Here is a 26,742-nt window from a genome sequence, read left to right on the forward strand (position 1 = left end):
GTATAGATACAAGAGATGGCGAGAAAGCCATATAGCCTTCATGGATGAAGGGGAGGGAGAAGCTGTATTTAGAGAACAATTTCATGCTTACCAGATTTGGAAGAAGCCTTCTTACTGAAAGGGCAGACGTTCATAAGCAACCTCATAAAGCTCATGCTTCAACTATGATACCAGCTTTTCAGTATCTTTGCTTGATAATAATTCAGAATTTTATATCCAAAAGCCAGTAGCCATAAAACACAAGTCAGGATAGTCAGGGCTTTCTACAATTGCACCTTTTCCAATGGACCTTCCTCAGTTATAAACAAAGAGGATGAATTACGCTTTTTTTAAAGTGCAAGATTAATGAAGCTGAAATAGCGTGCACCAGTCCTGCCCTTAGAAGTGACAGAGCTTTGGCTTGAAAAAGGCTTTGTTCCCTTCCGTCAAACCTCTGAAACGCTGGCTACAGCCTCCTTCGGTGTCTGAATCGGATGTGATTTTTTCAGTATTACCTCTGCTGTGGTTTATTGTTGTTACTGTTACCGAAGCTATGGTTTATTGCCAACTGGAAAGGCAGGGACAAGAAATGCCATGCCACAGGTTCCTGCACGAGGAGCCGAGTGCCGTGTTCGGAGTGGGGCGGGGGGACCCCTCCTTCCTTAAAAACCGCAATATCCTTATATAGCCTCCATTAGGGCGCAGTACCAAGCTGATGCTCGTGCCTACTTAATATTTTCAAGTTCTTTTTTTTTTTAAAGATCCTGACATCCTTGCTACTTGACACCTAAGGCTGTAAGTTTTATCTGATGTGCTGATGTGTATTTCTGTACTGAAAGCACAGAAATGCTCCTGTCTGTAGCTAAAGCGAAAGGAGTGCTCAATTTGTGACGCTGCCCTAATGTCACTGATTAAGGTGTGTGGTGCTTCATGAACCCTTCTGTTGAATATTTGGGCAGACAGAGAATCTCAACATTAAGAGCAAGTAGTTGTGTGTTTAATATCAGAAAAAAAAAAATGCAGAGGAAGCTCTTACATATTGGTATTAAAATTTGTTTTCCAGTGCTGATTTGTAAAAATAGCTGTTTTTCATTTTGACAGTAAACCAGCGAGCTGTCAGATGACAAAGATAAGGGTTAAAGTACTTAGTGAGTAGTGCGGAGGGCTTCCTGCTAAAGGGCAACGCTTACCCCGACCTAAAAATACCTTTAGCGTCACTGTCATTTTTAGAAGTATGGAATCATAAACACCTAACCTACTGGAAAATTTATTTAGAAAAAGGGATTGATGCAGCAAGAATATGGAACGACGGTGTGGGTAATGCGTTATTTCAAATAACGAACCTGACAGCAGGGGAGTTCATGCTGTCTAAAGAAACTGTGCTGCTGCTTGCGTTGTTATTCTATCTAAAATATTACAAACCCATGTTTTAAATAGTTTAAACAACATATTTTGATATAGTCTGTAATAGAAGCGTTACACTGGCGTACCTGCCTAAATTTGAACAGCTTTTAAGCAACGTTTAGTATGACCGAGTTGATGCGTGATGTTGATACTGTGCCTTTTTCTCTGGAGATGAGAAAATGAATGTTCCCTAGAAAGTAACAAAATGAACGCTTGTACGTGGGCCATGGCCTGTTACAGGACTTCCCTGCAGTTTCATGAGACGTGGTGTTTTCTGCACCCCCGAAGACAACGCAAGGGCTGTACGGCTGTAGGGACTCCCCTCAGCGCGGGGGTGGCAGCCCTGCGGGCGGTGGTGGGACAGGCCTGGCCACGGGACAGAACCCCATCTCCCCCGCTGCTGTTCCGATGGCCGTTCCATTTTCAGTCGGCCTTTGTCAGGAGCTTCTTCCACCGATGTGGCTAGCTGCTGTGGAGGGTTTAAATGCGTCCACCTATTGCTTTGCTCTCCAGTCGCACAGAAACTCTGCCATCTACTGGGAATGAACGTAATGGAGTTCACCCGGGCCATACTGACACCGCGCATCAAAGTTGGCAGAGACTACGTTCAGAAAGCCCAGACCAAAGAACAAGTAAGTAATGGTGCTTTAAAGGTAAAGTGAAACTGTACCTTATCCTGATTAGCTCTTAATAAAGAAAATTGGGATTAAGTGCGTACCCTTTGTTTAAGTGTCCTGTCTTTTAATAAATGTTCTTATATGGTAAAAATCAATGGTAAAGTAGAAGAAACCTTTCCCTTTCCCTGACCTTCTGCTGGTTTCATCCTTTAATGTCGTTGTTGCATGTATCAAATGTGCAGAGAGCTTTTGTGTTTTTTTTTTTTTCATGGACAGTTTGAAACCAAATTTTTCGTAACGGTAATCAAACTGCACAATGTTTCTACTGCTTGTTTTCATTCCTCAGTGGTATTAACTCCATTAAACTTCTGTTACTTAGTTATTTGGGATAACATCCATGTCCGTGTTCTTTTGATGATTTCTCCAGGGTAAATAAATTTTCCTGTTTGGATTTTCAGGCAGACTTTGCAGTGGAAGCTTTGGCAAAGGCCACATATGAACGCCTCTTCCGCTGGCTTGTTCACCGCATTAATAAAGCTTTGGACAGGACCAAACGACAGGGAGCGTCTTTTATTGGAATTCTGGATATTGCTGGATTTGAAATCTTCGAGGTACTTCAAAACACTGCTAATCAGATTTTTCTTTTCCCTGTTAATGTGTGTTCAGGATTAAGTGCAGAGCCACTTCATGCACGCGTGTTCCAAGGCTGCAGGGGGGGTTTGGTTTGTAGCATGCAAATGCTTTGATAGCCCTAAATTACAGTGCCAAAAAGTCATACTTCAGTCTAAATCGCTCTTTTATACGTGATGGTTTTTCCTACTATACATTATTTAATTATATGTAACAGGGAACATAAGAGGTTTGAATAATAATTTGATATATAATTTTCCAAATTTCTTTACAATATATTTGAATGTGGCAGAGGTTTGAGGAATTTCTTTGTAAGGTCAAATTTTTGTCTTCCAGATGTGTGATAATTCCTGTCACTGAATTATTCTTGCTTACTAACGTTATTTTTGCAGTTGAACTCCTTTGAGCAACTCTGCATTAATTACACCAATGAGAAGCTTCAGCAGTTATTTAACCACACGATGTTTATCCTGGAGCAAGAGGAGTACCAACGAGAGGGTATAGAGTGGAATTTCATTGACTTTGGACTGGATCTGCAGCCTTGCATCGACTTAATCGAAAGACCTGTAAGTCTGTGCATTAGTAATGCTCTGAGGAGAAGAGGGTCCATTTATGGGCTTGTCTTTTACTGCCCGCAAATTGTAGGACTGTACAGAGATGTCTTGCGGAGCTGTCACAAAAAGTGAATTAACTTGAAGGCTGAAATCCAAAGTCTAAAATGCCATATATTAGTAAAAGATTTTATCCTTATGGGATTTTGCCCTGATGTTAGGGTAGAACACTGAGCTAAAGATATTAAGCTACTATTTTTATACCTTTTTTCCCCTAGTACTAATGAAGTCTTTAGTCCTGTCACTTCCATATTAAACAATGCCATTGCGTTGTAGGGGCTGTAGAGTGGTGGCTCAGTTAGAAAGCTTTTCAAGACTTCAGGTAAACTTTTTTTCATTTGGGATCAATAGCAAAATTTCTGAAGCTTCATTTAGGGTAGAGTTTTCCCCATAAATCTACTTTGCAAATAGGAAAGCAGTATCTTAAAGGTTGTTTCCATCACTGTGCTTCTTAAGATATCCTTCTGGTTGCTCAATATATGGGAGCTGAAGAGAGCTTCAAAGAGCAGGAGGAGCGGTTGGGTTGGGGAGGGGAAGGGGGAGAACAAAGATCATCATTCCTGAAAGTTACCATTCTTCACAGCTCAGAACTACGCTGTCACAATTATTTTGTGACCTTTTAAATTAAACCTAGGGCATTGCCGTTACACACAGAAGCGTGGAGAGTAGTGTATTCTAGAATACACAGAAGCTGCCAGTGATGCTATGCATCCTGAAGAGCAGAAAAGCCCATGAGCCACATTGTTCTTGTTCCTTAGAGAAGGGAAAGGGAAATGTTGTTTCGGTTATCAAAGGTTTGCACTTTGTGTGAGGAACTTCAGAAAGTTCTGCCTCCTTGGAATGTAAAATCTCTGCCAAAAAGCCTGAGGGGGCAAGTGTGGATGCTTTCAGTATGCAGATGTTTAGGTGAATATCCTAAAATGCATCAAATTACTTGATTTTTTTTTTTTTTTTAACACAAATGTCAGTACCCTCATAAATTGTTCTGTAAATGTGATGCCGCATAGTAGGCACAGAGAAACATCTTTCTTCAAATACGTAAACTTTACATTCACTGGAAACTTTTGGAGTATAAATTATTATAAGCTCTTTTTTCCCATTGCTTCCCTGTGTACATCAGTCTGTCTTCCCCGAGGAAAATGATCCTATCAAACAATTCTGCAGCTGCAAAATACAGACATTGCTTGTTCCCTGCTTTACTTTAAGAGTAAACAAACCTTCAGATGGAGTGCTTAAACTGTATGGAAAGAGGGAGGATATAAAACTCTGCTGGCTGCTCAAGTTAAGCCTGCTGAATCTCTTTGGATGCTGCTACTGGATATCAACGCAGGGCTTGGCAAGGGGAGGCTTGGCGGCTGCCGCAGTAGTATCGAGTGGCTGGGAGGGATAATTGTCTTCAGTTTAGCCCACATTAAAGCATGACATTAACTACTGTGGAGATGCGGATGAGCTGCTGTGTACGTACGTGTCGCAGAAATGTTTGGAAGGTAACTCTGGAGGTCATCTATTCCAGGCTCTGCTCAAAGCAAGGCTCTAGCCAGCACTAGATCAGGTCGCTCATGTCTGGCTCCAATATACATCGGAATGAATTTGTTTGAACCGGTCACAATGTCGTTCATTGAACTGGGCTCCCCCCCAGCTTGTTTTAATTTCAGTCAAATTTGAATCCGTTTAGAGAACTTCCTATTGTGGCATTCAATGATGTGGTTTAAATATTAAAATTTAAATTAAAAAAAAACTAACACAGATTAAATCCAACTGGATTTCAGGCAAATCCTCCTGGTGTGTTGGCGTTACTGGATGAAGAATGCTGGTTCCCTAAAGCTACTGACAAGACATTTGTGGAAAAACTGGTCCAAGAGCAAGGAACCCACTCCAAGTTCCAAAAGCCAAGACAGCTAAAGGACAAAGCAGATTTCTGCATTATTCACTATGCAGGGAAGGTAAGGGTTAAATGTTCAATACTTGGTTAGAAATGTTGGTTTTGGGGAAGTACGACGTGGTATAGCTACCAAATGTAGAACTACTTGTGCAGGAGGGTGGCCTTCTTTCGTTTTCTTGAACGTATTCAGGAGTGCTCTGATGGAACTCTTGTTATCATATAGACAGAGCTGAAAAACATAAATTAATATTAAGTTAAGCAAATATTTCAGTTTAATTTTGTCAGGTCTTATGGGTGAGTTTTTTCAGGACTTGTATTGAAAGACATCTCTTCTGAATATCTGTGTTTCCAAGTTGATAGTAGTGCTTGAAGTAGGGCTGTGTCAGGACCCTCTTCACTTCTATCTCCTCAGTTCACATAAGATTTTCTGTATATCCCCGTTTATAGGTAAGCTGATATCTTCTCGTTTTTACTGTTAGTTCAATCTTTATTTTCCCATTGAGGGATGGAGCTCAGCTGCAATGTGAACAGGTCCATGAAATAACTGTGCAGTTCTTGCCCAGCATTTTGTGGAACCTTCGTGATCACCAGGTCTATTCCATGGGCCCATGCTATGTAATTAGTTTCATAAATAGTTAAAACTTAATCCTAGTACCAGTTTTTGCCCTGATATTTAGAAGAAACTGCGCAAATGATTAAGAGCCATCCTTTAATTTTCATTTAAAGTACTAATGGCTTGTTGTTATCTATTCTTTGATGTCAGTAGTGCCAAGTAGATAATTGTAGCAAAAACTGAAATAAAGTCATTATACATTTTATTGTATCAATACTTAAAACGGTAACTTAGGAATAATGAAATCATCACTGTTACTGCAGTTAATAGTAGATAAGTTGTGAAACAAAAGGTTACCTTTAGGTGATCAAAATGAAGTAAAACGGCTCGGTGCCTGACTACAGGCAAGTAATTGTTGTGAAGAACGCTTCGCTTCTGCCAAAGCCCGTGAGCCCTTCTGGGATACTGGCGCTGCGTTGCGTATCTTCCTCTGACAGAAGGCGTTCTCAATTTTCTGTCGGAACGTGTATTTCCTTCAAAACTAGAATCGTTTGTAAAACAGCTTGAGCTGCAATAGGTACTAAGATGATGATGATCTGATTTGGTTTTGGATGCTGGAAGCATTTAAATGTGGCGTTCCTTCCAAAGCCGTTATTTAAAAATAGAGAACTCTGTTTGAAGCAAAAACATGCTAGTCTACATAGAGGTCTTGTTGGACTTAAGGAATTTCAGGGCTCTCTTTTGGGCTGGGATGAAACCATGCTGGTAGCATTGAGTTTTCAGCTGCTGAGCTATAGCTTAATTGCAAACCACAGAATTGGTTCTTTCAAGATAAGAGCTTTGTTTGTTTTCTTTATAGAACAAAGTGTTTAAGTATAACTGCTATAGTGAAATTAAAAAAAAAAAAAAAATCATGTTGCAGCGCATCCTTATTTTACTCTCTAGTAATTTAGCTAAAGTAATTAGGATGTATACTGGAGTTGGGTTTACATCTTCACAGTGAACCGTGAAGCCTTATTTTGGCAATAACGCTGGGCTGAAGATGTATACCAGCTATTAGTAAGCAAAAAAGTCAGATTGCTAAATTTTTATGAAAACTCCCATTTACTCTTTCAAAAGAACAGTAACTTTTCGTGGTACTTTGAACTGTTCTAAGGAGGCACAACAAACTCGGCCAGCAAACATCAAGAAGAGAATAGGAGGACAACATCAGTATTCTAGTTCGGAAGCTTATTTTTTTTGATGCTGGTAAATTTAAAACTAAAAGTGATGGTCTGTCTGATCATGTGCGACTTGGCTACTCCACAGGTAGACTACAAGGCAGATGAGTGGTTGATGAAGAACATGGACCCCCTGAATGACAACGTGGCTACGCTCTTGCACCAGTCTTCTGACAAATTTGTTGCAGAGCTTTGGAAGGACGGTAAGAGATCGTGCTCTGAGTAAACAAGTTGTTAGTGATTTTTACTTTGCTGGATGAGTTATTTTTTTTGTGCCTGTTCCCTCCTCACCCTCCACCTCTACGTTGGCAATATCTACAGCATTTTTCTCTATTGTTTAGTGCCAAAAGTACAACGAGGAAGCTGGGTTGCACCTGTGGTCCCTTGCACATGTACCATTTCTGAGTAGCTGCTTCTCATGTTCATTATTTGAACTGATACATACTTACGACTTGTTACCCTGTGCTAAATGTCATCTGTAGAATCTTGTCCAAAACTCTTAGTTTAAATTGCTGCAGTCAAGTCCTAAATGTAAACAGCTGTAGTGGTACTTGCTGTTAATAAAATGTTGTCTTACGTGAGCACCAGCACGGTTGTTTCTTGTGCAGTGGTGGGTCATATCCTGGAAATCTGCATCTCCTAAAATAAAATTCATTAACAGCCATACTAGTGCTTAGCTATTGCATGTTAAAATCAAATGCAATATTATCCTATTTTAACTGTACGCTGCTGTTTAGCTAGTCTACCTGCACATCAGCTTAAAGTATTTATCAACATTTTTACCAAAATACCCCAAGAAGCAGAAATAGTCAAATAAATACTTCCAAGGACTTTTCTAGTCTAGTTTTTAACATCACAGTGTATTAATTAGAGTATCTTGACATGCCACAGTATTTTAATCTTGTAGTTTCTTATTCCAGGAGGAAATTAATCTTGTGATATAGATGCTGCTGTAGGTTTATACTGAGTTTCCCTCTTACTCTCAGGAATACTTACTTGGTTCAGCTACAGAGAGCAGTTTTAATGACTATATAAAGAACTCTTTGGTTGGGAATCTGCTCCTTTCCTTTTGAGTACACGCACAGAAGCAAAAGTGTTTTGGTCCAAATATGCAAAACCTGCTTCCCCAGATAATTGAAATGTGCATGGAATATGTTGTGGCCTAATTGCTTTCGTAGCACAGTTAAGTCTGTTTGCAATTGATAAACCTGTTCTGTATACTAACTGAAGTGTCTTGTGTATCTGCTCTTCTGTCTTTGTTTTTGCTGTTTCTCTGCCTTAGAGATTCAGAATATTCAGAGAGCCTGTTTCTATGACAATATTACTGGTCTTCATGAGCCACCAGGTGAATGGATATAAAAACAGTAGGCCTACTAAAGGCAGGGCTGTTGTATCTACAGGAAAACCATTTTTGCTCGTAGGCTTGCATGAACTCTTTCATTTCATGCTAAACTTAGGTATACCTCCACAAGGCAAATGGTCTCCGAGTGCATACCTATTCAGTTGCTGCTGCATACATATAGCATCTATATTTTATGCATTGCATTTAAGCATTGCAGATAAAAAGGTTTGTTGCTTCCTAGTTCCATGTTGAGATGCAGAATTGCTTCTTAAATGATAATTCTGGTAGCTCCAAGCATTTGAGAGAATGCATAAGCTTTGTAACACTATCAAGCTTCTTTCTGCAGTCCAACATTGACAAAACTCTGGAACATTTTAGAATGTGGATGTGTTTTTGGGAGGAGAGCTGAAGAATGTATGGAAGTATCAGAATGAGTGCTGCAGTTGTAGTGGGGGTAGTAAGTGAAATAAACTTTTCAGACTTGTTGGAATTGTTTTTATTTAAAAACCTCTTAATATTTCCCTTTGTAGAAGCTGCACACGTTTTTTGAGGTATCGAGAAATCAACGAATTCACTTATGTGGAATGTTTTTTTGAAGACACTTTAAATATTTTTATCCAACCTCTTCCTCATCCTTCTCATATTCCTCTCCCCAAGTTTAGAAATACGTGTATGTGAAGGCTGTGCCTTCGGACTTTCGATCTTTACTTGGGTTTATTTTCCACTACTCATGATACATCATAATACATCAACTGAGGAAGCTAATAGTGTTTCCTAAAGTAATTACTAGAGGGCTTGAGTTCAGAGGTTGTAGCCAATGGACGATTGTCCGGTCATGCTGTTCAGTGACTGCTCTTAACCCGTAGGGAAGGCTTATATTTAACTTTAATAATCCTCATGGAAGTATAAATAACTGTATTATTATAGTTGGAGGACAGAGGGAAGCAAAACAGAAGATGCACAATTAACAGATACATTTACAAAATTTTTAAAAGTACGTGGCCAAACAGAAGCTGAATGGTGTCCAGGCTTTAGTGGTGTCTGGTGGGTGCGTGTTTCTAATATTTACAAGCTGTTATGTTCATCCTCTGTAAGACGATTCCCAGTAACCTCTATCCCATTTCTGGTTTAGAACGGAATTCTGCCTCAAAGTAAATATTTGGGATGTGATCTTATGAACCACTTACCACCTACTTATTCTTCTAACTTCAATAAACTGCTTCGATTCTTGTGTTCAAAACTGTGTGGAGAACCTGGGCTCTGCTCTATACTACATGCAAGACTTAAAGCGATTATTCAAACTTGTTGCCCTGTATTTTTCTGCTTTTAATTTTCCTTTTTTTATAGACCTTTTGAAAACCAGTTGAGTATGAGCATGAAATAAAATATTGTCGCTTATTTCTCATACACAAAATTAATTCTGGTAGCAAAGCATAATTCCCTCTGCTTATGAAGGTAACTTCACAAAATTTAAATTGTAGCCTACATATAGTTGCCTGTCTCTGGCTGGCCAGCTTGGATTTCATGGAGAACCAATATATGTTGTGCATTTGCTCAGTACTAAGAAGTGCCAACTATAATTACTAAGGTGCTAAGCCACCCGTGTATTTTTTAGCGAGCTGTTTAAATAATTGTTGACGTGCATATGGAATCACGTTCGTGTTTTTGGCCTAAAGGTTTTAACGATGGCAGTCAGATTTCTAATTTGTGCTTCTGAAGAAGAAACCATAGAGATCCTTACCCAAAGTGTTCAAAAAAACAAAGAAAAAAATCTCTATTCTGATGCTTTATGGCAGCTTTGAAGTGCTCTGGTGTGCAGTTTTCCTGTTTTGAAATTTGTCTTTTGGCTAGGGAGGTCTTTGCAACTGCATGTAGAACTTGAAAGAATTCTTCAAAATAGCAGACTAGCAGAAGTCTGGCAGATACTTTTTCCCCTCTTGTCACCGAAATAAACACTATTTCAAACTCTTCTGTGAATAGTTTTGCTTTCAAAACGCTTTTGAATATTCAATGAAACTCAGATTTAATCTGTATAATTACCATAAGTGACTTTTCATTTTAAGCAAATATGCACAGATGTCTAATTCCAAATATTCAACCCAGAAATATTTGGCATTGTAAGAATTCAAATAATTGCCAGTTTCCAGGCAACTTTCTACCTCTTGAAAGTTGACTTAAAATAAAGAAAATGGCTTTCCTGGTCATGTAGAACTGCAAGTAAAGAGCTGGATATTGTAGTCTGTACCTACTAAAGCTACACTATTCTGCTGTATAAGTTTGTGGCTTTTGGTTCCACTGCTTCTGCACAGCGTCCCTAGTACATGCTGACTGCCTCGCCTACTGACGGCATCCTCTGTCATTTGTTCCACAAAGCTTCTGCTGCTGCACTATTGCTCCTCTTTCTGCCTATCTTTATACCTGACAAATATTAAAGGCCACTTAAGTATTTTCTCTTGTCTTTCCCAGTGGATCGTATTGTGGGTCTGGATCAGGTCACTGGAATAACAGAGACAGCCTTTGGCTCTGCGTACAAGACCAAGAAGGGCATGTTTCGTACGGTTGGCCAGCTGTACAAAGAATCTCTCACCAAGCTGATGGCAACGCTCCGAAACACTAATCCCAATTTTGTTCGCTGCATCATTCCAAATCATGAAAAGAGGGTACGTACTACAGGCCACTCCTCTAATTCCTTTTCTGTATTGAAGTCTTTACATGCATTTTAAGTTATGCATGCTGTCTGTGTCTTCCTTCTGAAATCAGAAGCCAGGTTTCACAAACTTTTCACACTGATCAAATATCTTCGCAGTATTCCCCACGCATCCCCTTATTTAGACAGTTGACTTTGTAGAGGGTAACCTGAAAAACTTAAACTACAGTTTTTCATTAATACAAATTAGAAGATTAAAAACCATACTTGTTTTTTCTGTCCAGGCTGGAAAGTTGGATCCACATCTGGTTCTAGATCAGCTTCGTTGCAACGGCGTTTTGGAAGGAATAAGGATTTGTCGACAAGGATTTCCAAACAGGATAGTGTTCCAGGAATTTAGACAGAGGTAACGGCAGGAACAGCCTTTTGAATTTTTATGAGATAAAGTTCATTGTTAAATAGTTGAAGACACCACACACTCCCACTCCCTACCACAACCCAACTGGAAGGAAATGCAAAACCACGTGTAAGGTCTTGAAGTGGCTTGAATTTGAAGCAATTAAATATTACAAGTTTATTCTAAAGACACTAGGGAAGGGGAAACCAATCTAAAATGGACTTAGGAAAAAACTTTCTGGAGAAATTCCTTAGCTATACCCTTGATGACTGTAGCTTTATGGGTTTATAATAATGTAGCTTATCGTTGAATGTAAAGGTGTTTTTTCATTTGATTTAAAGGTATGAGATCCTTACTCCCAATGCAATTCCAAAAGGTTTTATGGATGGTAAGCAAGCCTGTGAGCGTATGGTAAGTGTTTATACCTATATATTGTTAAACCATGGAAAAGTTGAAACAAAAATTGTTCTTTCCTTGATGTAAAAACAATGTGCTTACCTGCCCATTTAGATCAGAGCGTTAGAGCTGGACCCCAACTTATACAGAATTGGACAGAGCAAGATCTTTTTCCGAGCTGGTGTCTTGGCACACTTAGAAGAAGAACGAGATCTGAAGATCACAGACATTATCATCTTCTTCCAGGCAGTCTGTAGAGGATACCTGGCTAGGAAGTATGTGGGTTCTTATGGTTTGATTTTTCTTGGGTCATCTTAAGTCTCTTTGATAGGGAGCTATGCATGAAAGCTTCTATTTCAGGAGAGATTTTCTTAAAGTGTGTTGCCTGATACACTGTAGTTGTATCCAGGGTAAACGGGTGAATTTTTACCTAATAATAAGAATTTGTACCTTCATTCCATAGCAATATCTCCTTTCCTTAACCTTCCCGTTGTGACATGTGCAGCTGTTTACAGTACAGCTAGCGGCTGCAAAAACATCATCTCTGCTCCACTGGAAGTTCTTAGAGATACTCTGGAAAGCTGGGTTTTTTTGTTTGGTTTTTTTTTTTTTTTAAATTAAAGGACAGTTCATGGTCTAATCCATCGTGATTTTATCTTTTTAAGAAAAACATCTGTTAAGAGTAAGAACAGATAGCATTTGTAACTATTGTTTTGAAAATGATGAATCCAGCTCTTGCTCTGCCTCTTCATATAAGGAACGAGTGCTCATAAATCAGTGTAGTCACCGAAGCTTAAAAATAAGCCTATTTATGGTCTGCAAGTGTTCTTGGGTTGGGTAACACGGACAGATGCTCGGCTCTGTTTAACATGGAATGTTTTGCTCTGTCTTCAGGGCCTTTGCAAAGAAGCAGCAGCAACTGAGTGCACTGAAAATCCTGCAGAGAAATTGCGCTGCGTATTTAAAGCTTAGGCACTGGCAGTGGTGGAGAGTCTTCACGAAGGTTTGTTACGCTCTGTAACTTTCTTTGGCTTTTGTGAATAGGTAGTGCAGGTTCTTACTTGTTCATTTCAAATCTTTGCAGGTGAAGCCTCTTCTTCAGGTCACTCGTCAAGAAGAAGAACTTCAAGCCAAGGACGAGGAGCTAATGAAGGTGAAAGAAAAACAGACAAAAGTGGAGGCGGAACTTGAGGAAATGGAAAGGAAACATCAACAGGTTTGTGCCCAAGATCAGCTTTGGATATGTAGAACGTATATTGCGCTATATCCTCTGTGAGGGAGCCATGTTGGGGAGACGCTTGTGAGCAAAAGCACTGTGAATCAGGAGAGCTAACTCCTTTCAGGCTCTGCCAAAATCTGGAATAGGAGGATATAGCATGAGCTATTCCTCCAGGAATCCAGAAACGTCATGTTAATGAAACGAAACTTTTTCTTGGCCTTCCCTAGTTTACAGGAGAACTTCGGTAGCAGTGTCGTTTTCCGATGCGTTTTCCGGGTAGGGTGCTTCTGTGGTGTACATATGGTGTTTAAGACATGAGGAAGCAATTATGACAATTACTGGACAAAACTGAAATGAGTTTATGCTGATGAGTAACATTGATATCACTTTAAAGAACAGCTGAAAGTGTCAGTGAAGATACACATGTATTTATCACTATGGTAATTTTGAGACCTGATAGAACTGGGATGGATATCTAGAATGGCAAAGCATCGGTTCCTATTGACGAAAGTGCTGGAAGGCACGGCCTGTGAGGAGTGTCTAAGGATGCTGGGTTTGTCTTAGTTTGGAGAAAGGGAGATTGAGGGGAGACCTCGTTGCTCTCCAGAGCTTCCTGAGGAGGGGACGTGGAGAGGGAGGTGCTGATCTCTTGGGACACATGGGAATGGTTCAAAGCTGCATCAGGAGAGGTTCAGACTAGATATTAGGAAGCATTTTTGTACCAAGAGGGTGGGCAAACACTGGAACAGGCTTCCTAGAGAGGCGGTTGATGCCCCATGCTTGTCAGTGGTTAAAAGGCATTTGGATAATGCCCTTAATAATATGCGTTAACTTTTGGTCAGCCCTGAAGTGGTCAGGCAGTTGGACTGGATTATTGTTGTAGGTCCCTCCCAACTGAGACTAGTCTATTCTATTCTCAAGTTTACACTGCAAGAAGTAACGTGGTCCAGTTCTGCTCCAGTGACTCCAAGTGCCAGCTTCAGCGCAGCTACCCATGGCGCTGCTCTGCCGCTACGCAGGGATCAGTGCGAGGAACAGGCCAGCAAACAGGCGCTTCCCTCAGCTTTTTGCTGCTGGTGGAACAGGGCACGTGGGGCAGACACAGTGGGATCTGTTCCTTAAACTGGGGGGAGAAGGGAGCAAATATTGCTGTAGCCCTATTATGAAAGCTGGTGTCTTCTGAACCACTGGTAAAGCCCTCTGCTAAAAGTCTTTGGTTTTGGATATTGGCCAGGCAGTTAAGAGTTGGAGCAGAACTTGGCCTTTATGTAACTTTATCATATGTATAATCTCTCATGAGAGACTTAAATGTTACTTCTACTGCTTTTACTACCTTTTGTGTATATTTGCAGCTTCTAGAAGAGAAGAACATTCTTGCAGAGCAGCTACAGGCTGAGACGGAGCTCTTTGCAGAAGCTGAGGAGATGAGGGCTCGCTTGGCTGCCAAAAAACAAGAGTTGGAAGAAATTCTCCATGACTTGGAGTCCAGGGTTGAGGAGGAAGAGGAAAGAAACCAAATATTGCAGAATGAGAAAAAGAAAATGCAGGGCCATATTCAGGTATGCCACTTGGTAACTGGAAATGGAAAAGCAGGCAAATAGGACAGTTACGGATGGGAAAGCTCCCTCAGCATCTCTATGGCACGGAGGAATTTAGCTCCTCAGCACCATGTGTGGAATAAAATCAATTTGAAATTTTTTTTTTCTTTTCTCTTCCTGTGTTCAATGTGGTTTAGCTTCCTGTGGTGTCCAGGCATATGAGGGTGAGGAAAGAAAAAGAAGTCAAAATGCCCTGTTGGTAGCTATAGCGTATGCAGATAGAGTGTTAAAGGTAGCAAGCACTTTTGAGGAGGGAGGAACCGGCAATGACTGCATGGGGCTCACCTGCTTTCTGATAGAAACAAAGACTGATGGGATGGTCTCACTTATGAGAGAGATGGTCCTTTTTGACTGAAATCCAGTGAATATCATGAAGAATATTCCTTCTTTGACTTTTATGAAACTAAGACAACTCCATCTCCTCCGAGTTACTTGGGTTTTTTTGTGAAAATCAGATGATTTAGATGCTTTCTTCTGAATACATGGAGACCTTGAAAAAGGGGATACCTGAGAACTTATGTCTTTCAAAATACTCAAGGTACTCGAAGGGGAAATAAACCCCACACCTCAGAGCTCTTGATGCCTTTTAATAAGTGTCCATTCATGTGTGGCTGAGAATCTTTATTTAAAACCGTGAATGAATAGAAGCACAAGACGTTATTACTTTTTTTGAGTCGTATCTAGCTATTTGTGCCGATACCCGAACCATTTCAGCTGTAATACGGAGATCTAGATTCATACTGAAATCGGGCTTCCCAACACTTGCACTTTTGCACCAGCTGCAGTATGCTGAGAAGTATTTGACATAAAGCCTGATCTGATTTGGTTGTCATTTAAGTAGATTTTTTTTTTTTTATTTTACATTCAGACTTGAGAAGGTGAAAGACTCTGAAGTGAGGGTATGTTTCCTGGACAGCATATTTCAGCCAAAGCTGAAACAGAGCATAAAAAAATTCCTTGTGTATCACATGGCCCTTAATTTCATTACCAGATCATTGATATAAATGAATCTAACAAAAAGCGAATGCATTTTTAGTGTTAGTTAGGGCAGGTGGCTTTTCAAAACATCGCATTTTTTTCACCAATTTAAACAAAACAAAACAAAAAAACCCAAAACAAAACGAACAAAAAACCCACACATGGGTAACCTGGAAAATGCACAGATGCAATTGCCTTTCTTCCCAGGACCTGGAGGAGCAGCTTGATGAGGAGGAGGGAGCTCGACAGAAGTTGCAACTTGAAAAAGTGACAGCTGAAGCTAAGATCAAGAAGATGGAGGAAGAGATCCTACTGTTGGAGGACCAAAATTCCAAATTTTTGAAGGTGAGACTGGTATGCACGGCGGAGATTGTGCACATAAGTAATAGTAGTACTGAGTGATAGCTCTCAAAACACTTAAGACTACTGTTACGTTATCTATAGAGTTTGCACCTGAAGACTTGTTGGGTTTGAACAGGTTGAAGCTGAGACACTTGGAGCTTCTTTTAAGCTGACCTTTAAAAGGGAGGTATTTGCCATGCATTCTTTCCAGTTTCGTGAGTCTTCCAAATCCAAGAGCTGGAAACTGTTTATCATAGCTGTCGTTCTTTGCAAACAGATTTCCAAAAGTGTACAGCAAATGCTGTCCTAAAACCAGGCCTCTGTGTGTTAAATTCCAAGTCTCGCTTTCTTGGAAAACAAATGTTCGTGTTTCTGTACTGTTCCAGTTGATCCTTAATACTGATCGGTCAGTCACTTGAAATGAAATCTGTATTATATATGCTGTATGAGACCTCTGTATGGATTTTGTATATTCAGTTATTTGTGCTGCTTAGAGACTCTTAAAATTGTATTTTAGAAGTTATTCTTTCTCCCCTTTCTCCTAACTAGGAAAAGAAGCTGATGGAGGATCGAATTGCTGAATGTACTTCTCAGCTGGCTGAAGAAGAAGAAAAGGCCAAAAACTTGGCCAAACTCAAGAACAAGCAGGAAATGATGATCACCGATTTGGAAGGTTTGTTCTTGGTACATGTGCCTATTAGCAGCTTGGACATCATGCTAGAAAGGAATGGATCACTTACACAATGTATGCAGTGTCTGGTCCAGTCTGCTAAGTGTAACCTTATAAGTAGATACCTTAATAGCTGTTATTTTTATATAAGTCTTGAAAGAAATTTGTGTTGCTTGCAAGGCTTGTTACATTTGGCTGCGCAGTCTTTCTCATGTTTAACTAGTTAGTTTTTCATTTTTCAGAATCCATTTCATTTAGAGATGCACTCAGAAATTCATGTTGTTGCATGCATCCCTTAGTACCAAGGTAAAACATCTGTCTCTTGGGAAGTTGCTACACTTTTCTATAATAACACATTAGAACAACGTATTTCTGGAAGAATGTTAGTAGGCATTCATTAGGCTTCTAATAGTTTTTTGAATAAGCAAATCTGAATTGCTTTGTTTATCTAAAATGGTTCAATTTCTTTGGCCGTTTATTCCGATTGTTTTGCCTGTGTTGTCACCTTTGTGTAACCTTTCTGGATTTTGGTTTTTTTAATTACTTATGGCTGCAAATAGCTATTGTGCAACATGAATAAACTTCCAAGTCAAAGTTTCAAAATATAAGGCAAAGTCGCTCTGTGCCCTAATTTGGAAATAGTTTTTTCACTTACTGTATTATGGCCTGTCTTGCTACATATTTTAAGACTGATGTGCTTTTATGGAAGAATACCAAATTTTAATCTTATCTGTATAGGAAGGTATTGAACTAATAGGGGTAGTAGGTGATTGATGTACCTTTTCTTTAAAAATCGTATTCAGAGACCTTAAGATGGGCATAAGTAAGCTTTACTCACTGGAAAATAATGCTTGAGTAGTTGTGTGCTTAAATCAGGACTAGTGTTTCTGAAGATACTTGACAGATGTGGTTTGGTTATGGTGCTGTTCCAAGACTGACGACCTTAGAAATGGAAATTAAAGCTTAAATATAAGGCATGCAATTTCTTGGCTAGTAAAGCACAGAAAAATGATATTTACTCTTTGAGATGATTCCAGAAGCCATTAAGGTCTCTCCGCTAGGGTCTTGGCACTGCTAGGTACTGAAATTTGGAAAAAAAACCAACCAACCAAAAAAAAAAAAACCCAAACCAAAAAACCCCCAAACAAACACCCACCCCCAACCCCCCCAATTCAGTTTACTAAGAGCTTTCTCAATTACAAAACTGGGTCTTATGACACTGTTCTAAATGTCACTCACCAGAAATATGATGTCAAAACAGAGGGAAAAGTGCTATTTTTTTTTTGAATGAGGAGCTGTTTAGAGAAAAACAGTGTTACTTTAGACTGTCTGGAAAATCCCCAATAGCCCTAGGTGGCTCTAAGATGATTCTTGAACATGGCTCCCTTGCCGTGTAGAAGATGATGTCCTGATCCAGTAGCAGGCTTAGGAAGGGCGTGAGAAATCTCTGCACTGAGGACCCACCAAGTATTGAACAAGCCTAATAACTTACCTTTATGCTAATGCATGTGGAATTGTGCTAATGCTATGCTAAGCAAAACCTTCCTGTGACTTAAATATGTTACATACCTGGTCATTAGCTAACTGTAAGCAATGCAGCCAGTAACTATCTTAATCAGACAACAGGCAGGTCACCTAAATGTATTTTATTGCTATGGCACTGATAACTGGATGGTTTTCAAAAAGAAATACCTGAGGACAGGAGTATCTTGGCTACAGAAATAAATTACTGGAAGCTATCAGGATTGCAAAGTCTTGCTAAATATCAATGGGATTTGAGTTAGTGGTACAGATACTTGCAAAAATGGTTTGTCCAAGTTTTCTTTAAGCTATATTATTTTCCAGTAGACCTTTTGGAGTCTAGCCTAGCTCTTCCAAAACTATGCAAGCCATCATTTTTTCCAGTCTGTAGTTGTTCTTCGTTTTTTGAATCCTGATGTCTGTGATCCCCTGGCCTAGCAGCTCAAACTGCTCTTCTGTTAGATTCCATTCCTTATTTTCTGTCAAGATGAGGTTATCTTTCTGTTCCCTTACTTCAAACTTTTTTCTCCAGTCATTGACTTTTTCTTGACTTTCTATTTAAATCATGCAGTTCTACTTTGCTATTCCATCTTTCCCAGTCACCCTTCCAGCTGCAGACTGGAGACGGCATTGGCATGGCATATGTTAAACTTCCCACCCTTCTTGCCACCCCATTGCCCTGCCCCTGAACCTTCTGAGGATGACAAGAGAAAAAATTGCTTATAAATATAATTATTTGCTTCCTTAGAGCGCTTAAAAAAGGAGGAGAAGACCCGTCAAGAATTAGAAAAAGCTAAAAGAAAACTTGATGGTGAAACAACGGACCTACAGGACCAAATAGCTGAGCTGCAAGCCCAGATTGAGGAACTGAAGATCCAGCTGGCCAAGAAAGAGGAAGAACTGCAGGCTGCTCTTGCTAGGTCAGAGCACGATGGGGCTTATGACTACAGAAGCGTGGTAGAAACCTGCTTTCCCAGACAGAATTGCAGCTGACTGCAAACTTATCAGTTAGAACTGGGAATGTTAAAGCAGAAGCCAGTTTGCATTTGTACTAGAGCATCTCTAGACACCTGTGTGCTGTGCATAGACATGGCAAAAAAGGAATTCAGTGTTTTATCAGCATCCTTGCTCTACAAAGCTCCAAAACCAATGTTTCACCAGGGTGTAATAGCAGTCGGGCTCTGGAAGCTTTTCTTTTTTTTTTTTGTCTCCCAGAGTTCAGCCTCAGGAGGGAAAAGAAAACATGTAATTGTCAGAGAGCCTTCTTAATGGTCAAAGTACTTGATAATGCGTGTCCTACTCGATCATCGAAAGATTTGTGTGGTAGTCTTGCAGCCACATGTTATAAGATAAACTAAACAGCTTTTGCATTTCTTGAGTAATGCCACATAATTTTGCGGGTAGAGAAGATTCTACAGGCAGGGTGTGCTTTTGGGACAGTGAGATCTACAAAGCTGGAACTCTTGAATGTAAACTTGAAAGCTTGATCATTCTTGTAGTGCATCTGTGGTACCTGGGGCACTGTGCTTGTTAGGATCTTGACTAGCAGTGCAGTGGTGGTTTCCTATCTATGAAGTTTTAGAAGGTCTATTTTATTCTAGTGGGAAGGTTGAGTTATCATTTGTGTACATAATTTAAATAACGCTAGACTGTTATGAGAATAGATCTGAAGCTATGAAAGATCATTAACTGTTGTGCCTCTGTTTAACAGAGGTGATGAAGAAGCAGTTCAGAAGAACAATGCACTGAAAGTGATAAGAGAGTTGCAGGCTCAAATTGCAGAACTCCAGGAGGATCTTGAATCTGAGAAGGCATCACGCAACAAGGCAGAAAAGCAGAAAAGAGACTTAAGTGAAGAGTTGGAGGCTTTAAAAACTGAACTGGAAGATACCTTGGATACCACTGCAGCACAGCAAGAGCTGAGGTAGGGATCATATGTCTCTGTAAGAAGGCATCGTTAAAATTCATCTTTAATTTACGAAAGACTAAAACGTTGATTTTTGATTACCATTGATGCTTCCTCTAGGACAAAGCGAGAACAGGAGGTGGCTGAACTGAAGAAAGCAATTGAAGAGGAAACCAAGAACCATGAAGCACAGATCCAGGAAATCAGGCAGAGGCACGCTACTGCCCTGGAAGAGCTCTCTGAACAGCTTGAACAGGCCAAAAGGGTGAGAAGAAAATGAATTACAGAAATAGATTTTTCTGCTTCAGGACTTTCTATAAGTAACATAAGTGTTGCGGTCCCTTCCACTGCTATCTGCAGATCTACGTTGTCCTCTATACATGCATAACAATTCCAATTGAATCAAATGTATCCTGCTGGTTTGAATATATTGCAACTATTAGACAGTCTTGGTATCTATCTGAAAAGTGTTTGTTAGACTTGGAAACAGTGCACCTAGAGAGAAATTCATGTTGTACTTCTGTGGGAATTCTCCAGCAGCCCACGTGCTTATTTGGTGAAAAGCAGTTCTCTGCATGAGTGAGCTGCAGAATGCTTCCAAATCAGGTAATTGTAATGTCGGCTCTCACAAATAACGACCTGTGAGTACAGGTAGTGTAAAAGTTCTTCCAGCCACTCTTAACTTCATGCTTGTACTGTGACCTCTGGTGCTAGATACCTGTGGAGTATCGTGCCGATTTACACAGCTGTGTTGTGTTCTCTAGGAACCACCACCAGAGCAGGCAGGAGGAGGCACACCTGGATAGCGTGGCTCCTACTAGTGTAGCTTGAGTGTCTTGTTCAAAAGTAGAATTATTCCAACACTGCCAAAAAAAAAAAGGTGTCATTGGTTTGTGAAATTATAGTTCTGGTCATTCACAAATGTATGTGTGGACAGCTCATCTACTGTGGTAATATTTTTATGTAGGGAATACTTCACAAGCTTCCTTAGTTTAAGATACTAAGTGAGAAACATAGTAGTTAAAGCTGGTGGAAATTACAGTTTATTCACCTGAAGATCTTTTTATGCATGCTTTCTGCTCCTTATTCATTAAACATTCTCAATAAGAGCATGAAAAGGTGGAAAAATACCCTGCAATCTTAAACAAAGGTCCTGTGATAAGATGATGTCGGTTCTGGTGATATAGATAAGAATGGCACTTAAACATCCCTTATGCCAATTCTTAATTTTTTAAAAAGGTTTTTCACAAATGTCAGTGCAGTGGTGAAAAGTGCTTTGTTATGCACTTCCAGGCTGCTACGCCTACTAAAATCAGGGCAGCTTTAGCTGATATCTTTCCTTTTATTTCTGTGAGATGAGCCATGCTGATCTGTTAATGGGCACATTCCTTCCTACTTACAGTGCTACTCAAACAGTCATTTTCCAGCACTGACATCCCAGATCTTGCTGAATTCATAGAAGTATCTTCTGGTCCTCACTGTTACCTGTGATAGCCGAGAGTGGAATAACTTGCATTAACTTAGTCTTTGGCTAACAGACACAGAACGCTACGTGGCAGCATTTTAAATACTCCCTGCTTAGAACTTGCTGAGCACTTGTTTTATCTTTGAACTCGTAAACCTGATTTGCTGGACTGAATATTTTTAGCAGAAAACTTTATCGATGTGTAACAAAGTGTTGAATTTCTTTCCTTTTGTTTTTCCTAGTTCAAAGCAAATCTTGAAAAAAACAAGCAAGGCCTAGAGTCGGACAACAAGGAGTTAGCCTGTGAAGTGAAGGTGCTGCAGCAGGTCAAGGCAGAGTCTGAACATAAGAGGAAGAAGCTTGATGCTCAGGTACAAGAGCTAACGGCCAAGGTCACAGAAGGAGAAAGACTGAGGGTGGAGCTGGCGGAGAAAGCTAACAAGCTGCAGGTAAGGCTGTGTGGAAGTCTTAAACTGCTGAAAAACACGTAAGAAAGTAAAAGCTTTTAGCGTATGCAGAAATGGCTAGGAGAAATGACTTTCAAAGTTGCAGCTAGGTCTACAGGAACTGGGTCTGTAGTTGATGTGGGAGGTGATCTCAGTCATGCACTTGTTTACTTGAGGGGCTTTAAAGTGGTGATGTGCCTCAGGTGGAGATCGCTGGCATGCCATGGCATTCATCCTGAACTCTTTGGGCTATGTGAGTTATAGTGGCTTCTAAGTACATGGCTTCCCATCCTGGAGACCAAATCCTGTAGGAGGCTCTGCTGACAGCTGGCCTGCAAGTTTTTGGCTTGGATATGGAATTGAGTAGACTGGGCTGAGCTCATTTGTAGGCGTCAGCAAAAATGTACGGATTGATAATGGCCACAGGTTTGCTTTTGTGCTTCGAAGCTGGGAGTTTGACAGGTAGGGATTGCAAGTAAAGGGCTTTTCTTCTGGGAAATGGAGGAAATGGACAAAATGCAGTTAGGGCTGACTTTTTAAGCCACAGCAACGAGTACTTCAGGTAAATCAAGCTAAAGGGCTTCAAAAAATGAATGGCCCAGTTCTCGGGGGAAGATTTTGGGCAGTCTCACTGTATATACAAGTAGCATAGTCTAAAATAGCAAAAGCTGGCACCTGGCAGTAACCTTTTCTCTTGCAGTGATGCTTTAAACCCAGCTGCCACCCTGATAATCCCTGAATTAATGGTCCTGTAAAATATATGGTCCTATAATTAAAAATAGCATTTAAGTATGAATGCAGATATTGGAAGGACATGCTCTGCTAAATAGTGTGCCTAACTCTTGTGATATTATACCCTTAAGCTCAAGATCGACATCCAACTTCAAGTTCCTACCCAAACTTCAGTATTTGTAGCCTGTTGTGTATCTGTTGTTGTCTTGCCATGCCTGGAATTTGTTGGGGTTTTGTTCTGCAGTTCCAGCTCCCAGTGGGATGCAGGCTTTGCCGTGAGTCAGCTGCATGCTGTTACCTTTAGACTGCTTGCTTTGCAGAATGAGTTGGATAATGTCTCAAGTCTCCTGGAGGAAGCAGAGAAGAAAGGCATTAAGTTTGCCAAGGATGCGGCTAGTTTGGAATCTCAGCTTCAGGATACACAGGTGTGTGTGCAGTGAAGCCTGAACTTTGCACTGAAGCTTTGTTCCTCATTGAAATGCTAACTGCATAACAGAAAATACGCTTTCATTCATGGTTTGGAAAGTCCCTTGGGTAGAAGCTGTATTTCCTATTGAAGTCCAGTGAAATGCAATGTATGACTGCTCAGCTCCTTGTGGAGCCAATTTTTCATTATCTAAGGTTCACTACTTGATAGACTGTAGCCTTTCGGTTTCTCTTTTAATTCTTACCTCCAACAGAGACTAAGAAATAAGTCAAAAAACCCTTTCCAAGTAGAATGTTAATGTAAGTAAGATCCTTGGGGTATATGAAAGGCACGAGGGACAATACCCTGTCTTTTACTGACAGCTTAAGTTCTTAAAACTGCCAGTGTTTGTTTTTGAGTTAAATAATGCAGCTTTGTGCATGTGTTCATCACTTAAATATACTCTTTTTCCTCTGTAAAAATGCTTATGGTGAATACTTGAATAACGTTAATCGCAATTGGAGAAGTCTGTGAGGAACATGATGGAGGGGTTACACCTTTTATTAGTTACCGTTATGACAGAAGTTTCCACTGCCAAATTACAGCTATCTTTAAACTGACCTTTATATTTAAGTGATGCGGCAAAACTTGGAAGCATGCTGCCATTGCAGGATTTGCTGCTATATATTCTTCCCAGGTGGTTTAAAATAGGGACTTGACATGCTTGTCTGAAAGGAGAAAAATAAATTTTGAAGGTGACTTCTGTGCTCGTCCCTTTAAAATGGAAAAGTAGCATCTATTAACTTCTAGAACAGACAGTGGCATGGATTCCCTGATCAGAAATATGCTTTATAAAGGTTTAAGTGTGCCCAAAATGAATGAGCACTGCCTTTTTGAAAACCCAAATTACAGATGTCTTCATAAGCGTGTCCTTGCTGCTGTGAGAAAAATCATCAAACCTGTAGCTCCATACAGAGTACCGGGGGGTGGTAGCCCAAGGCCGCAGCTAACACCCTGTGAACCAAACTGAACTTTGAATGTGCCTGTTCGTGCGACAGGAGCTGCTTCAGGAGGAAACCCGCCAGAAGCTCAACCTGAGCAGTAGGATTAGGCAGCTGGAAGAGGAGAAGAACAACCTGCAAGAGCAGCAGGAAGAGGAAGAGGAGGCCAGAAAGAATTTGGAGAAACAGATGCTCGCCTTGCAGTTGCAGGTAAGCTGTTGTCAATGGCAGGACTTGTGTAAGGCCTACGCATGCCAGGTATGATGAATTGGTGACCCACACCTCTTGGATAAATGTCACTTAATTTGCACGTGTGCTAGACCAAATTTTGGAACAAAATTTCCTGTGGTCCTTCTCCATTGCAATAATGACTAGTACAACTAACTGCAACGGGCAGGACTTTCACCTACTTAGTATCCTGTTAGCTCACAATTTTTGTGTTACTTTTGCTAGCAATAACATCTGTTTCTGGTGTTGTATTTTGGACCCAATGCGTTTCTTTCCTTCTCGTGATGCACTAAGAAACGTTACTTTCTTTTACTAAATTTCAGTTGGCTGATGCTAAGAAAAAGGTAGATGATGACTTGGGAACCATTGAAGGCTTGGAGGAAAATAAGAAGAAATTATTGAAGGACATGGAGTCCTTAAGCCAACGCCTAGAGGAGAAGGCAATGGCTTATGACAAACTGGAAAAGACAAAGAATCGCCTGCAGCAAGAGCTGGATGACTTGATGGTAGATCTAGATCATCAGCGCCAGATTGTTTCTAACTTGGAGAAAAAGCAGAAGAAGTTTGATCAGGTAGTCTAGTTGCCGTCATCTTGCTGCTGCTTTCTATGATTTTTTAAATGGCATCTTGTTTCTATTGTCGCCTGCATAAATGAGCGTTGTATAAAGAAGGGTCTGCCTAGAGTACCGTGGTTATTGATAAACCTTTTGTGAGCAGCTTGGCCTTTAAGAGTAACTTGTCACCTGTAATTTCAGTGAGCTAAATGCCAGCTTTGAGTCTTGTTTGAGCAAGTAATAAGCTCTTTATATACAAAAAGGAAATTCTATTGGAACAAAAAATTAAGAGTATTATTGTAATCCCTCAAGACAGACTAAGAAAGGATGTGACGAGTGAAAGATGAAAATAATATAAAACTTATTTAATCTTGATTAGTAGCTTGCTTTCCTCATCTCATCCCAGAGTAGCTGTAGCTATTCTCTTACTAGCGCTTTGATCAAGATTGAGAGCCAGCTTCTGAAGGCCAGTTAAACTTTGAGCATTAACCCCTTCATTGACTAAAACACCTGAGGCAGGAAGGACCTGATTATAGAACCTGAGAGATGGATTAATTATTTCTTATGTTCAGATGCTGGCAGAAGAAAAGAACATTTCTGCCAGATATGCGGAGGAAAGAGATCGTGCTGAAGCAGAAGCAAGGGAGAAGGAAACCAAAGCACTGTCTCTGGCTCGGGCTTTGGAAGAAGCCCTGGAAGCTAAGGAAGAATTTGAAAGACAAAATAAACAGTTGCGTGCAGATATGGAAGACTTAATGAGCTCTAAAGATGATGTGGGCAAAAATGTAAGTATGTTTCCACACCCTGCCTTATTGTATACTGCATAGGGAATAACACAGGAGAACTTGCTGGCTGGAGAAGTATGTTTGACATCAAAATACAACTTTTCGAAGCTGATTTATAACCTTAAATTCTGGAGGACTTAATGCTCAGAAAAGGGGGGTGGTCTTTATTAACATCAGGCCTCTTCAAAAGATGTGAAGACATGGAGAGCAGAAGTTGGTGGCCAAATGACTAATGGCACCTGTGCTAGATTTAAGAGCTTGTCTCACTGCTACTTTTTCTCTGTGACATTGCACAGCTCATCTCTCCAATCATCTGCGTAGATCTTTGTTGGGTTCTCTAAGACAGACTTAGAGAGGCCGCTCTGCCTGTTCGGGTTCATTGTCCGATTCAGAGCATCACAAAATGTAGAGTACTGAGTTCATATAATGTCTCAGTTTGCTGTTAGTAACTGCTGATGTGAGGTACCTGAAGGAGAGGGTCTGATTAATGTTTGTGGCTCAGGTCCATGAACTGGAGAAGTCAAAGAGGACTTTAGAGCAACAGGTTGAAGAGATGAGGACTCAGCTTGAGGAACTGGAAGATGAACTGCAGGCCACAGAAGATGCTAAGCTTCGTTTGGAGGTGAACATGCAAGCTATGAAAGCCCAGTTTGAGAGAGACCTGCAAGCCAGAGACGAACAGAATGAAGAGAAAAAGAGGATGCTGGTTAAACAAGTATGTCTATTTTACTGTACTTCATAGTGGGAAGGGTGTGAGGATCTTTTGCCAAAGCTCTGTGGCTTTGGTGATAACTTGCCACCAGAAAAGTAAAACTCTCTGCTTAAAGATCCCATCCTATAGAAATCCCAAGCACTGATCTTTACAAACAATCAAATAGGGCTTGTTGAGGACTGGCAACTGTTAGTGTCAGTCTGCTACTGATGGTCCTCCAAAAACACTCAACATACAAGCAGAGGTTTGGCGGCTGCTGTCTACCCAGACATTTCAAGGACAGGGGTATGTTGTTTGGACTTGCAAGCCCATCCTGTTTGATGTACAGGAACAAATCCATGGATGTCAAGACAGACTGAAAGACTGTAAGTGAACAGTTTCCTAAATGAAAATCGTGGCAGATTCCAAATTTGCCAGACTTGACAATTCTAGTAACACAAAGCAGATCAGAAGAGACTCAAGAAATGCCTTTAAAATTTCATGCTTGTAAGAGAAGATGGT

At 40.3% G+C, this 26,742-nt stretch overlaps 1 protein-coding gene and 1 long non-coding RNA gene across 5 annotated transcripts in view; one reads left to right on the top strand and one right to left on the bottom strand.

Moving 5' to 3' along the window:
- MYH10 (myosin heavy chain 10) overlaps positions 1-26,742 on the top strand; it is a 104,501-nt gene that overhangs the window by 69,112 nt on the left and 8,647 nt on the right. For 3 of the 4 annotated variants that reach the window (XM_087751304.1, XM_087751305.1, XM_087751306.1), the window contains 23 exons: positions 1,897-2,015; positions 2,459-2,611; positions 3,023-3,196; positions 5,011-5,184; positions 6,985-7,099; positions 10,705-10,898; positions 11,170-11,291; positions 11,624-11,693; positions 11,793-11,953; positions 12,573-12,681; positions 12,763-12,894; positions 14,250-14,456; positions 15,681-15,818; positions 16,365-16,488; positions 18,755-18,926; positions 19,718-19,930; positions 20,033-20,177; positions 21,620-21,826; positions 22,876-22,980; positions 24,020-24,172; positions 24,514-24,762; positions 25,317-25,529; positions 26,032-26,244. In XM_087751304.1, the coding sequence (XP_087607430.1) occupies positions 1,897-2,015; positions 2,459-2,611; positions 3,023-3,196; positions 5,011-5,184; positions 6,985-7,099; positions 10,705-10,898; positions 11,170-11,291; positions 11,624-11,693; positions 11,793-11,953; positions 12,573-12,681; positions 12,763-12,894; positions 14,250-14,456; positions 15,681-15,818; positions 16,365-16,488; positions 18,755-18,926; positions 19,718-19,930; positions 20,033-20,177; positions 21,620-21,826; positions 22,876-22,980; positions 24,020-24,172; positions 24,514-24,762; positions 25,317-25,529; positions 26,032-26,244 (3,662 nt within the window). Of the gene's footprint in view, positions 1-1,896; positions 2,016-2,458; positions 2,612-3,022; positions 3,197-5,010; positions 5,185-6,984; positions 7,100-8,178; positions 8,242-10,704; positions 10,899-11,169; positions 11,292-11,623; positions 11,694-11,792; positions 11,954-12,572; positions 12,682-12,762; positions 12,895-14,249; positions 14,457-15,680; positions 15,819-16,364; positions 16,489-18,754; positions 18,927-19,717; positions 19,931-20,032; positions 20,178-21,619; positions 21,827-22,875; positions 22,981-24,019; positions 24,173-24,513; positions 24,763-25,316; positions 25,530-26,031; positions 26,245-26,742 lie in introns of all 4 variants that reach the window. The other variant, XM_087751307.1, reaches the window with a different exon arrangement.
- Positions 7,113-11,904, bottom strand: LOC148056478 (uncharacterized). The gene is made up of 3 exons (XR_015703365.1): positions 11,781-11,904; positions 11,153-11,308; positions 7,113-7,535 (listed from the first exon to the last, which is right to left on the bottom strand). It is a non-coding gene; the product is annotated as an uncharacterized LOC148056478 (long non-coding RNA).

Source organism: Nipponia nippon, unplaced genomic scaffold (genome assembly GCF_047370975.1).
Source record: "Nipponia nippon isolate SJK-2023a ecotype South Korea unplaced genomic scaffold, ASM4737097v1 scaffold_14, whole genome shotgun sequence".
NCBI lineage: Eukaryota > Metazoa > Chordata > Aves > Pelecaniformes > Threskiornithidae > Nipponia > Nipponia nippon.